The sequence below is a fragment of the Oncorhynchus tshawytscha genome, linkage group LG03 (assembly GCF_018296145.1).
Source record: "Oncorhynchus tshawytscha isolate Ot180627B linkage group LG03, Otsh_v2.0, whole genome shotgun sequence".
NCBI classification, from domain to species: Eukaryota; Metazoa; Chordata; class Actinopteri; order Salmoniformes; family Salmonidae; genus Oncorhynchus; species Oncorhynchus tshawytscha.
This window is the reverse complement of record NC_056431.1, coordinates 2,496,691-2,508,693: the sequence shown is the minus strand read 5'-3', so window position 1 is coordinate 2,508,693 and position 12,003 is coordinate 2,496,691. Positions and strand designations below refer to the sequence as shown.

At 45.8% G+C, this 12,003-nt stretch overlaps 4 protein-coding genes across 7 annotated transcripts; all 4 read right to left on the bottom strand.

The window, feature by feature from the left end:
• Window positions 1–18: 18 nt before the first annotated feature.
• Window positions 19–2,474, bottom strand: LOC112237738 (ictacalcin). The gene is made up of 3 exons (XM_042307601.1): window positions 2,375–2,474; window positions 874–1,016; window positions 19–607 (listed from the first exon to the last, which is right to left on the bottom strand). The coding sequence occupies exons 2-3, from the start codon at window positions 1,009–1,011 to the stop codon at window positions 467–469; spliced, it is 279 nt and encodes a 92-aa protein (XP_042163535.1). The 5' UTR covers window positions 1,012–1,016; window positions 2,375–2,474; the 3' UTR covers window positions 19–466.
• Window positions 2,435–6,390, bottom strand: LOC121841112 (growth hormone secretagogue receptor type 1-like). Of its 3 annotated transcripts, XR_006080140.1 has the most exons (5): window positions 6,226–6,390; window positions 4,672–5,067; window positions 4,022–4,487; window positions 2,615–3,846; window positions 2,435–2,512 (listed from the first exon to the last, which is right to left on the bottom strand). XR_006080140.1 is itself a non-coding variant. In XM_042307501.1 (4 exons), exons 1-4 carry the CDS (start codon window positions 6,388–6,390, stop codon window positions 2,594–2,596), a joined length of 1,113 nt encoding a protein of 370 aa, XP_042163435.1. In that variant the 3' UTR covers window positions 2,475–2,593. The 3 variants fall into 3 exon arrangements, 2 of the variants coding, with proteins under 2 accessions (XP_042163435.1, XP_042163431.1); XM_042307501.1 differs by having other exon boundaries at window positions 2,475–2,679; XM_042307497.1 differs by lacking the exon at window positions 2,435–2,512 and having other exon boundaries at window positions 2,535–3,846.
• Window positions 6,380–9,307, bottom strand: LOC121841131 (protein phosphatase 1 regulatory subunit 35-like). Of its 2 annotated transcripts, none has more exons than XM_042307533.1 (6): window positions 8,609–9,307; window positions 7,882–8,132; window positions 7,593–7,713; window positions 7,130–7,354; window positions 6,844–6,983; window positions 6,380–6,702 (listed from the first exon to the last, which is right to left on the bottom strand). In XM_042307533.1, the coding sequence occupies exons 2-6, from the start codon at window positions 8,083–8,085 to the stop codon at window positions 6,532–6,534; spliced, it is 861 nt and encodes a 286-aa protein (XP_042163467.1). In that variant the 5' UTR covers window positions 8,086–8,132; window positions 8,609–9,307; the 3' UTR covers window positions 6,380–6,531. The 2 variants fall into 2 exon arrangements, with proteins under 2 accessions (XP_042163467.1, XP_042163470.1); XM_042307536.1 differs by having other exon boundaries at window positions 6,380–6,667.
• A 454-nt stretch (window positions 9,308–9,761) lies between these two features.
• Window positions 9,762–11,950, bottom strand: LOC121841151 (ictacalcin-like). Its single transcript, XM_042307617.1, has 3 exons — window positions 11,813–11,950; window positions 10,296–10,438; window positions 9,762–10,029 (listed from the first exon to the last, which is right to left on the bottom strand). The coding sequence occupies exons 2-3, from the start codon at window positions 10,431–10,433 to the stop codon at window positions 9,889–9,891; spliced, it is 279 nt and encodes a 92-aa protein (XP_042163551.1). The 5' UTR covers window positions 10,434–10,438; window positions 11,813–11,950; the 3' UTR covers window positions 9,762–9,888.
• Window positions 11,951–12,003: the final 53 nt, after the last annotated feature.

Here is a 12,003-nt window from a genome sequence, read left to right as displayed (position 1 = left end):
CACAAATGATAAGTCAGCTTTCTTCCAAACATATTAAAATAGTTTATTTCGCTTTTTACTTTAAACAAACCAAAGGTGGCAAGGTAGCCTAGTGGTTAGAGAGTTGGACTAGTAACCAAAAGGTTGCAAGTTCAAAACCCTGAGCTGACAAGGTACAAATCTGTTGTTCTGCCCCTGAACAGGCAGTTAACCCACTGTTCCTACCCTGTCATTGAAAATAAGAATTTATTCTCAACTGACTTGCCTAGTTAAGTAAAAAGAGCTTCCTCTCCATCTCATGAGATTGTAGCATCTGTGTCCTGTCTATGTGTGGTGTGTATAATCAACCCAACCCTTTTTTGTGTATGTGTGTAAACCTGCATCTCTGACCCTCTGAACCTGCATTGAGAATCTTGCTAATCTTATCATGAATTCACTCATGGAGCAAGAGCTGCTGTTCTGTGGAGAGTGGGCAGGGGGAGCTGTTTCACTTCTTGGTGAAGAACTCATTGCACACCATGGTGAGGCAGGCCACCAGTGTGACATACTCCTGGAAGTCCACACTGCCATCTGAGTTAGCGTCCAGATCTTTGAAGATCTTGTCAATCTTTGCCTGGTCAGTGTTTTTCTGTTATAATGATCAGAGAGAGAGAGAGAGAGAGAGAGGTAATGGGTGAGACTTTGATTTCAGAAGTTAAAACTAGAATCCACACAGTTGTTATGTGTTTATAAAGGTGTGAGAGATTAAGTTATTCTATTGGATGAGGTGGGTCATGTGTTTGTGATGTTCCAAGCAATTCAATATTTCAATAGTGTCTGTCTTTAGCAGTATTGTATTTGGTCGTGCTGCTAATAAAGCATGATTGAACTGAACTGTTCCTAGGATCCACTCACCCCCAAGATCTCTCCAAGCTCAGCGTAAAGCAGATCTTTGAGTTCTCCCTTGCTCAGGGTCGTCTTGTCGCCCTCCTTGCCAGAGTACTTGTGGAAGGCTGAGATGAGCAATGCCATAGCCTGCTGGACCTGTGACATGGTGACTAACACACATACACACACACACACACACACACACACACACACACACACACACACACACACACACACACACACACACACACACACACAGACACAGAGACAGAGCCAGAGAGAGAATGGAGGTACAAATTTAGGTTATTACTTTACAGTATTATCAATTCAAATCTATTTTTATCTTACATCCGGGTCACCATTCCATAAATGTCTGGGAAATAAAGTCACGTTGGCACTGGTTTAATCATGTTTAAACATAAGGTTCAGGTTGAATAGAGGGTTTAAAGAATATTAACGGTTGTTGCACACGAAGCAAAGACTTAACTACACACACACCACGCCCCACTTCTGCAAACAGGTTCTACATCTCTACCACAAAGGAAGAGAAAGAGAGGGGGAGGAGAGATGGAGAGCAACGCAACAGAGGCAATTAGAGAGGGAGAGAGGCGGAGAGATGGAGACATAGGGAGAGAGGCGGCGGGAGAAGGAAGAGAGAAGCGGATATGGAGTGGAGAAAGGAAGAGAAGAGGGGGCTGAGTTGTTTAAACACAAACAGACATGGCTCTAGCCAACGCCCTTGCATGTCTCTCTCATTAACTCTGGGGGATTTTAAGGAGAGAAAGAGAGAAGTATATATATATATAGAGAGAGAGAGGGACAGACACATAGACAAAAAGACAGATGGGAGGAAATTGGTGGGCAGGCAGAAAGGCGCGTTGGTAATTTCAGGCAAACGATAACATAGAAATCCCAGCACCTCCCCCACCCCTCACCTGTCTCCACCCTCTATCTATCTCGTTTGCTTAAGGTGTGTCTCTTCACTCTGTCCCTTCCCATATCTCGCCACTATGTAGGGAGGTTGCTCTCTCTCTTCTCTCTTTCTCTGCCTACCCGTAGTCAAGGTGGTGTGAAGCTTCTTAGTCAAGGTAGTGTGAAGTTTAAGGAAACGTCTGTAATGTGAATCCCTCTTTTAGCTGACCCTCCTCTCCAGTGTGACTTGCAGTAAGTGCGGTCAAATAAGGACGTTGAAGCAACCATACAGTACAAACATGGTAAGCACAACATTATAGTTGTAAGGAACAATCCCAGTCACTGTGGTGCACTCCACTGATCTCTCTCTGAGTCATGGTCAGCTGCCCCAGGACCAGAAGGCATCCAACCAGACACACCTTCTTACCACCCCTCTGACTGCCCATCTGATAACTAGAACTACACACAATTGCAAATAAATGTTGTAAACCACCAGATGAGAAAGTATAATTTGGCACATCTAACACATCATAGATAAACACAGCTAAAACAAACTGAAGGTTTTTATCAGCGAGGCACTCAGGTACATGTTTTACTAGGTTTAGTTTTCACTCACCGAAGTTGTGCGAGGAGCTGGACAGTCAGAGACAGAGAGAGAGAGGGAGTGAGGAAGAGAGGGATGGGCTGTTGGTTTTAAACATTGATTACCACACCCCACTCTCCCCTCCCCTTTCCTCTCCTTGTCCCTCTTGATCTGTTGGAAATGGAAACTGCAATGTTCTGTTCTCTTCTTCATGTGAACTAGTTACTGAACGAATTATAATAGGCATATATATTATCTAAAGTTAATAATTACTTCACATGAATGTATCACCATTGTAACCAATCCCCCATTTTGCTCTGGTTCTTCCTGGACTTCCCCTATAAAACAACAACAACAGAAAACATACAGAGAGGAGAAATCCCTGCATATGTCTAATGTCTTTGAATGAGCGTAAATACCTCTTATTCTGACTGGAGTTATTCATTTAACAACTTTTCACTTAAGAAGAATGTGGTAAAACTGCAGCGTTCTCCAAACTGGCCAAACTAACCTGTAGGGCTACCTTATTGGCTGACGGGCTCCATAGACCCCTCAGGGAAATTGTGAACATCACGAAGTATAAAATCAAACTTTTTAGGGGGGGGTTTGATTGAATATATATGTAAACCACATCAAATCTGAGGATGACCAGACTAACAAATAGTTAAAGTGATTTTCTATATACACTCTTACACTTTTGTTCTGTTTAGCATGGTCATCTAGTGACTATAGGTGACATGCCCTGTGAAACTACACATTCATACAAACACAGACAGACACACACAACACAACGGGTGAGGCATCACACACACAACACCCTGTGAACAGAGGCATCACACAACACCCTGTGAGCAGAGGCATCAAACAACACCCTGTGAGCAGAGGCATCAAACAACACCCTGTGAGTAGAGGCATCAAACAACACCCTGTGAACAGAGGCATCAAACAACACCCTGTGAGTAGAGGCATCACACACACAACACCATGTGAACAGAGGCATCAAACAACCCCCTGTGAGCAGAGGCATCACACAACACCCTGTGAGCAGAGGCATCAAACAACACCCTGTGAGCAGAGGCATCACACAACACCCTGTGAGTAGAGGCATCACACAACACCCTGTGAGTAGAGGCATCACACACACAACACCCTATGAGTAGAGGCATCACACACACAACACCCTGTGAGTAGAGGCATCACACACACAACACCCTGTGACCAGAGGCATCACACACAACATTCTGTGAGCAGAGGCATCACACACTACATCCTGTGACCAGAGGCATCACACACACAACACCCTGTGAGTAGGGGCATCACACACAACATCCTGTGAACAGAGGCATCACACACACAACATCCTGTGAGCAGAGGCATCACACACACAACACCATGTGAGTAGAGGCAACACACACACAACACCCTGTGAGCAGAGGCATCACACACAACATCCTGTGAGCAGAGGAACGGCAGCCAACACAGAACAAACGCCAGCACGATCATCCCTAGAGAGAGAGGAGAATATGGGATGGAGCGACAGAAAGAGTTGACATTAGAACTCATTATTACTGTATGTGTGATATAGTTGGTTCACAATAGCTGCTTAGCTGTAGTATTGCTGAGGCCCAAACCAGTAAATCAAAGTAACTTTAAAATACAGAGACTCTCTCACAGCCTCACCGAGCATCTTGATGGTGTGTCGCTGGGCGCGGTCTCGGCTGCTGCGTTGTGGGCGGAGCCAAAGCTTCCTGCCGATCAGGCCATACACAACTCCCAGAATGCCCAGTGGCACCAGGAAGTAGAGGTTGGAGAGCCACATCATGGCCCCCAGCAGGCCTGAGGAGACGGCGTAGTCCGTACAGCGACACTCGCTCTCCCCCTCACCTCCCCCCAGCTCCTCTACCCCTACTATAGCAAACACCGGCCCGGCGCTGATCACGGCCACAACCCACAGGCAGCCAATGAGAGTGCGGACGCGGGTCCGTGTGACCAGGGTCTTGGCTGTGAGTGGTCGACAGACAGCGAGGTAGCGCTCCAGAGAAAGGGCGGTGATGTGGAGGATGGAGGAGTAGGTACAACTCTCACTGATGAACACACTCAGCTTACACACTGCATCACCCAGATCCCAGGGCCGGAACCTCCACAGCTAGAGGGACGGACACACAGATAGGTTACACACACACACAACCCAGCTCAGACACTATATCGTCTAACCCCCAGGGCCAGAACCTCCACAGCTAGAGAGAGAGAAACACAAATCACACACACACGCAGTATCAGCTAGCTAAACCCCAGGGAGGGAACCTCCATAGCTAGAGAGACCCCCTTACCTTGTAGTACAGATCTAAAGGCATCAGAAGCAGTATGAGGAGGTCGGAGACGGCCATACTACTCAGGTAGAGGTAGGTGGTGCTTCTCAGGTGTGGCCGGAGCCAAACTACTAGGATGGTTAACATATTTCCTGTGATGCCCAGGGCCAGCAGCAGCACACACACGGCTGTCACACACACCAGCTCAGCCCCACTGAAGTCCTCCCATTCCCAGTCAGTCTGGTCACTCTGGTTCCCACAGTCCTCCAGACAGCCAGACCCTAGCACACAATCCTCTGAACAGCTGCTCCCACTGCCCAGCGCTGACACGTCCATGGTCAGAGAGAGATGCCCGGGTCTCAGAGACTGGGGTGTGTGCGTGAGAGAGAGAGGTGAGCTGAGATGGTACAAGCGTGCCTGTGTGTGAGAGAGAGAGAGAAAGTGTGGATGGTCTATATCACCCAGGTTACAGCACAGGGTGACGTAGGCTGATGGATTCTAACTGGAGATGATCCTGAACCACAACACATCTAGGAGATGTAAAACACAACACATCTAGGAGATGTAAAACACAACACATCTAGGAGATGTAAAACACAACACATCTAGGAGATGTAAAACACAACACATCTAGGAGATGTAAAACACAACACATCTAGGAGATGTAAAACACAACACATCTAGGAGATGTAAAACACAACACATCTAGGAGATTTGGGCTCAATTCCATGTCAATTGAGTTAATCTGGGAGATGGAGTACCATTTTCACAAAATGACAGAATTGTTCCCACCACTGAAACACAAACATGTTATCCTGTGGTAGGGAAAGGACTTGCTCGATGTTATCAATCACACACCAACACAAAACTCCCTGTTACACCAATGTGTTACACACACAACAACACTACATGATAAACACACTGTAACCTCTGGTTCGTTCAGCCATTCCTATTGGGGAAATTAAATGGGGAAAGAATAGCGTTTTGGGATAAACGCAGAAAATAAGGTCTGAGGTTAACACAGGCTTAGGAGATCTTATGCATAGAATATCATCAGTCAGTTAACATTACATGTCTGAGTTATAGCCTCGCTACTGTATATAGCCTCGCTACTGTATATAGCCTCGCTACTGTATATAGCCTCGCTACTGTATATAGCCTCGCTACTGTATATAGCCTCGCTACGGTTTATAGCCTCGCTACTGTTATTTCACTGTCTTTTTACTGTTGTTTTTTTATTTATCTATTGTTCACCTAATACCTATTTTTTACTTAAAAATGGCACTGTTGGTTAGGGCCGGTAAGTAAGCATATCACTGTAAGGTTTACACCTGTTGTATTCGGCGGACGTGACAAGCAAACTTTGATTTGATAATGCCTTTGTGCTCGTTTTGATTACATAAATGCTTCGGCATTTATCCTCAAACCCATACATGTCCCCATAGGCTTTGGCCAACAAGCCATGGCAGAGTTAGCTTCCGTTAGTGTCTACAAGAGACACCATTACTATTGCTCTCTATACCCCCGTTACAAACAGTACACACCCAGCAGTGTGAATTGAAGCTGTGTACTCACCTCGCAGCCGTCTTCGATCCCTGGACAATCTCTCCCTCCTCTACCTCCTCCCTTGCTCTCCAACACCCACAACTCGTACACGCATGCAAGCAAGCACAAACGAAACGAAGGCTCAAGCACACACGCAAGCAGTAAAGATCGCTCATCAACATGATACAGGTTCATTCCTTTAATATCTTAAATTAGTTTCAAATATAATATTTATATCTGAGAATGACGGAGGTAGGGAGGGAAAGAAGGGATAATGCTCTTCTTAAGTTTTGGGACAGGGCCTTTCAGTCTAGAGGTTCAGAGTAAGTGTGTGTGTCAGGGTCCAGCCTCCCAGCATGTGTGTCTGTGGTAGAGGTCGAAGGTTGTGTCTGCGGGGCGTGGGATGGGCTGGGGGCGTGGTATGGTAATCTCCTCCCCTGGTAGGAGGGGCTTCTCTCTCAGCAGATCCCCCCTGAAGAAAACCTGCAGGTCAGGACTGTCCTCTTTCTGCTCACACACACACGGATTACAAATACAGTTATGGACTAGTTGCAGGTCATGAGTGCTTTCGCTCTACACACACCTTTATTTACATATTACTTACACACACATACATGTAATCAGATGGGGTCAGTGAGAGAGACTTGCCTTGTTGCCATGGCTGCATGTGGGCGAGACCAGCTGAAGCCTGTCACGTAGAGCCTGGCTGATAACCTCCTCCTCCTCCACATTCACATTCACATTGACCAATGCCCTGTAGAGGTGCTGGGATGGAGGGACATTCAGCCCTATAGACAAAGACAGGACATACACTTAGTTAGTGTGTGGTGTGTGTTTATGTCTGCATGTGTGTGTTTCTGTGTATGTTTCTGTGTGTGTTTATATCTGCATGTGTGTGTGTTAATGTCGGCATGTGTGTGTTTCTGTGTGCTACCCTCTGTAGCCCGGGCGCTGATGCTGTTCTTGGTTCTGTCTGACTTCTGTAGTTGCTCCTGCACGGCCTTCTGGGAGTTAAACTCTGCCCCTGCCACGTTATCTAGCTCAGCCCTCAGAGCCAGAGTAGTATTTAACTCCGCCCTTTCAGGGAGGCTGCCACCCCTCTCCTCACAGGGAGCCTCCTCATTGGGTTCTGACCTTGCCCTCCAACGCAGTTCTCCACCTATGTGAGGAATACAGGAAGAGATATTGACCAGTCCTCTGCTCAGACATGGCTGACTCATGCCAGATCTTATAACACCCGGATAGGTATTTCATGTATCAGCCTAACCACATCACGCTATAGCAATCTGGTGCGACGGCACAGTCCATGACGTGGCACACAACCATTGGTTGATGCATGCAACTCCTGTGCAGGGGAACATGAGTACATCAGACTCTAGACCAGGAGGGTTAGTTACCATGGAGTCTTTTCCCCTTTGAGTAACTGCTGGAGTGTCCAGGGCATTGCCAAGGTGGAGGGTCTTTGCTAGGCTCTGCTATCACCATGTCAACCACAGGCACCTCGGAGACAAATCGCACCTGTAGAGTCAGGGGCACACACTTCAGTGATGTCTCTCCAAAAACACAGACCGACACACACAGATCTCTCATCATTTCTACGGCTGTCTTGACAACTGAGAAAAGCACCATCTGTGACTGTCCGTCAGTGTGTGTGTGTGTGTGTGTGTGTATATGTGTCAGACTGACCTGCCGGTGGCTGCGTCCTCTCAGCAGGCTAGCCGGGTTGGGCCGTGGCGGGTCTGGGCTGAGGGGGAGAGACAGGTCCAGTTCCGGGCACCGCAGGAGGCTAGCGGGGACCAGGGGCACCGGGGCAGGCAGGGGGACCAGCCAGATGTCTGGGTCACTGCACCCTGCTAGAGGACGCTGCTGCAGGGGACCTACTCTGGTCATCTTAGGTCACCAGTCTGGGTCTTTATCTTTGGGTGAAGGCTCTGTTACTGATGTTAGGTAAGATACAAGGCAAAGGCAGTCAATGCCCATAATATTTTGTATGGTTCTGAATGGCAGTTACATTATCACTTTGCCGAACACCCCCTAACCTAACCTTTCTGATGGAGCAAACTGAACATATTTTGAGTCCTATGCCCAACCCAGTCCCTTACCATTGTTGGATCTGTAGTGTAGGTTGAATAACGTTAACTTTACACTTCCAACCAGATATGACGATGTTACGTTATCTAGCTAACGTTAGATCTCTGGCTAGATTCCATTCAGTGGGAGCTTTCAGCACACAGCCAGCTAGCTAACTAACGACGACAGCAGACATGCTAGAAAGTTCACCAGTCAGTTAGCCAGCTAACTTTACTTGTTGTACTACTAGCCAGCTAACGTTATAGGGTTTGTTTGGCTAATTAGCTAGCTAACGTTAACTAAAGCTATGCAAATTCAATCATGTCGTTTATTCTCCGCTTACTGTTATGAGGAAGCGTCCCGAATGACAGCTCACGCGTTTCTTGTAGTTTTCACTGTTAATACATGAGGTTAGATTGACTCTATTTAGCAGGATCTGCTCACTTTTGAAATTCCCTCCACTGGCGCCGCCATAACACCTTCTACAGAACAAAACAATCACACTTCCGGTTTCTTCGTTAGTAGGAAATTATACAATGGGCCCCCTTGGCTTGCATGTTACGTTGCGTGTGCTTGTGTAAATGGTGGACTCTACGGCAGATTTAATCTAAAACTAGGCGATTGCTGGACTATGGCTAATCTTAATTTTCATCTTCAATATTGTCCAATATGTTCTCTATGGAGACCTGCGATACAGTATCATTATTTGGATATTGTCTTTGTTTCATGTTGCTGGGTAGGATGCTTCATCTTGGAGATGGTTCTTTATGGAGACCTGCGATACAGTATCATTATTTGGATATTATCTTTGTTGTTTCATGTTGCTGGGTAGGAGGCTTCATCTTGGAGATGGTTCTATATGTGGCTCTATTTAACCTTCACAGTAACAGTTGACTTCCTGTATTCTTACTGGCTCTGGAGTAGATAACAATATTGTGATGTAATTAAATAGTCAAATATAGGGTATGCCTTAAACCCCTAATTTAATTTAATGTTTTGGGTTACGTTGACATAATCAACAATTTTATTATTTCACCGGGTGTCTGAAAACAAAGGTTCATGTTTGATTCATGTTAGTTGCTATATCCTATTTAGGACATACACAGCCAATCACACATGCACAATCACAATCACACATGTACAAACACACACACACCTGCACAAATGATAAGTCAGCTTTCTTCCAAACATATTAAAATAGTTTATTTCGCTTTTACTTTAAACAAACCAAAGGTGGCAAGGTAGCCTAGTGGTTAGAGAGTTGGACTAGTAACCAAAAGGTTGCAAGTTCAAAACCCTGAGCTGACAAGGTACAAATCTGTTGTTCTGCCCCTGAACAGGCAGTTAACCCACTGTTCCTACCCTGTCATTGAAAATAAGAATTTATTCTCAACTGACTTGCCTAGTTAAGTAAAAAGAGCTTCCTCTCCATCTCATGAGATTGTAGCATCTGTGTCCTGTCTATGTGTGGTGTGTATAATCAACCCAACCCTTTTTGTGTATGTGTGTAAACCTGCATCTCTGACCCTCTGAACCTGCATTGAGAATCTTGCTAATCTTATCATGAATTCACTCATGGAGCAAGAGCTGCTGTTCTGTGGAGAGTGGGCAGGGGGAGCTGTTTCACTTCTTGGTGAAGAACTCATTGCACACCATGGTGAGGCAGGCCACCAGTGTGACATACTCCTGGAAGTCCACACTGCCATCTGAGTTAGCGTCCAGATCTTTGAAGATCTTGTCAATCTTTGCCTGGTCAGTGTTTTTCTGTTATAATGATCAGAGAGAGAGAGAGAGAGAGAGAGGTAATGGGTGAGACTTTGATTTCAGAAGTTAAAACTAGAATCCACACAGTTGTTATGTGTTTATAAAGGTGTGAGAGATTAAGTTATTCTATTGGATGAGGTGGGTCATGTGTTTGTGATGTTCCAAGCAATTCAATATTTCAATAGTGTCTGTCTTTAGCAGTATTGTATTTGGTCGTGCTGCTAATAAAGCATGATTGAACTGAACTGTTCCTAGGATCCACTCACCCCCAAGATCTCTCCAAGCTCAGCGTAAAGCAGATCTTTGAGTTCTCCCTTGCTCAGGGTCGTCTTGTCGCCCTCCTTGCCAGAGTACTTGTGGAAGGCTGAGATGAGCAATGCCATAGCCTGCTGGACCTGTGACATGGTGACTACAACACACATACACACACACACACACACACACACACACACACACACACACACACACACACACACACACACACACACACACACACACACACACACACACACAGAGACAGAGCCAGAGAGAGAATGGAGGTACAAATTTAGGTTATTACTTTACAGTATTATCAATTCAAATCTATTTTTATCTTACATCCGGGTCACCATTCCATAAATGTCTGGGAAATAAAGTCACGTTGGCACTGGTTTAATCATGTTTAAACATAAGGTTCAGGTTGAATAGAGGGTTTAAAGAATATTAACGGTTGTTGCACACGAAGCAAAGACTTAACTACACACACACCACGCCCCACTTCTGCAAACAGGTTCTACATCTCTACCACAAAGGAAGAGAAAGAGAGGGGGAGGAGAGATGGAGAGCAACGCAACAGAGGCAATTAGAGAGGGAGAGAGGCGGAGAGATGGAGACATAGGGAGAGAGGCGGCGGGAGAAGGAAGAGAGAAGCGGATATGGAGTGGAGAAAGGAAGAGAAGAGGGGGCTGAGTTGTTTAAACACAAACAGACATGGCTCTAGCCAACGCCCTTGCATGTCTCTCTCATTAACTCTGGGGGATTTTAAGGAGAGAAAGAGAGAAGTATATATATATATATATATATAGAGAGAGAGGGACAGACACATAGACAAAAAGACAGATGGGAGGAAATTGGTGGGCAGGCAGAAAGGCGCGTTGGTAATTTCAGGCAAACGATAACATAGAAATCCCAGCACCTCCCCCACCCCTCACCTGTCTCCACCCTCTATCTATCTCGTTTGCTTAAGGTGTGTCTCTTCACTCTGTCCCTTCCCATATCTCGCCACTATGTAGGGAGGTTGCTCTCTCTCTTCTCTCTTTCTCTGCCTACCCGTAGTCAAGGTGGTGTGAAGCTTCTTAGTCAAGGTAGTGTGAAGTTTAAGGAAACGTCTGTAATGTGAATCCCTCTTTTAGCTGACCCTCCTCTCCAGTGTGACTTGCAGTAAGTGCGGTCAAATAAGGACGTTGAAGCAACCATACAGTACAAACATGGTAAGCACAACATTATAGTTGTAAGGAACAATCCCAGTCACTGTGGTGCACTCCACTGATCTCTCTCTGAGTCATGGTCAGCTGCCCCAGGACCAGAAGGCATCCAACCAGACACACCTTCTTACCACCCCTCTGACTGCCCATCTGATAACTAGAACTACACACAATTGCAAATAAATGTTGTAAACCACCAGATGAGAAAGTATAATTTGGCACATCTAACACATCATAGATAAACACAGCTAAAACAAACTGAAGGTTTTTATCAGCGAGGCACTCAGGTACATGTTTTACTAGGTTTAGTTTTCACTCACCGAAGTTGTGCGAGGAGCTGGACAGTCAGAGACAGAGAGAGAGAGGGAGTGAGGAAGAGAGGGATGGGCTGTTGGTTTTAAACATTGATTACCACACCACTCTCCCCTCCCCTTTCCTCTCCTTGTCCCTCTTGATCTGTTGGAAATGGAAACTGCAATGTTCTGTTCTCTTCTTCATGTGAACTAGTTAC

Coding starts and splice junctions, on each gene's coding strand:
- LOC112237738 (XM_042307601.1), bottom strand. CDS start 1,011: ATGTCACAGGTCCAGCAGGCTATGGCATTGCTCATCTCAGCCTTCCAC. Junction 608..873: donor AGCTTGGAGAGATCTTGGGG/GTGAGTGGATCC, acceptor TCATTATAACAG/AAAAACACTGACCAGGCAAA.
- LOC121841112 (XM_042307497.1), bottom strand. CDS start 6,390: ATGAACCTGTATCATGTTGATGAGCGATCTTTACTGCTTGCGTGTGTG. Junction 4,488..4,671: donor CTTTAGATCTGTACTACAAG/GTAAGGGGGTCT, acceptor CCGTCCCTCTAG/CTGTGGAGGTTCCGGCCCTG. Junction 3,847..4,021: donor ACACACCATCAAGATGCTCG/GTGAGGCTGTGA, acceptor CTCTCTCTCTAG/GGATGATCGTGCTGGCGTTT.
- LOC121841131 (XM_042307533.1), bottom strand. CDS start 8,085: ATGACCAGAGTAGGTCCCCTGCAGCAGCGTCCTCTAGCAGGGTGCAGT. Junction 7,714..7,881: donor GAGGACGCAGCCACCGGCAG/GTCAGTCTGACA, acceptor CTGACTCTACAG/GTGCGATTTGTCTCCGAGGT. Junction 7,355..7,592: donor AAAGGGGAAAAGACTCCATG/GTAACTAACCCT, acceptor TTCCTCACATAG/GTGGAGAACTGCGTTGGAGG.
- LOC121841151 (XM_042307617.1), bottom strand. CDS start 10,433: ATGTCACAGGTCCAGCAGGCTATGGCATTGCTCATCTCAGCCTTCCAC. Junction 10,030..10,295: donor AGCTTGGAGAGATCTTGGGG/GTGAGTGGATCC, acceptor TCATTATAACAG/AAAAACACTGACCAGGCAAA.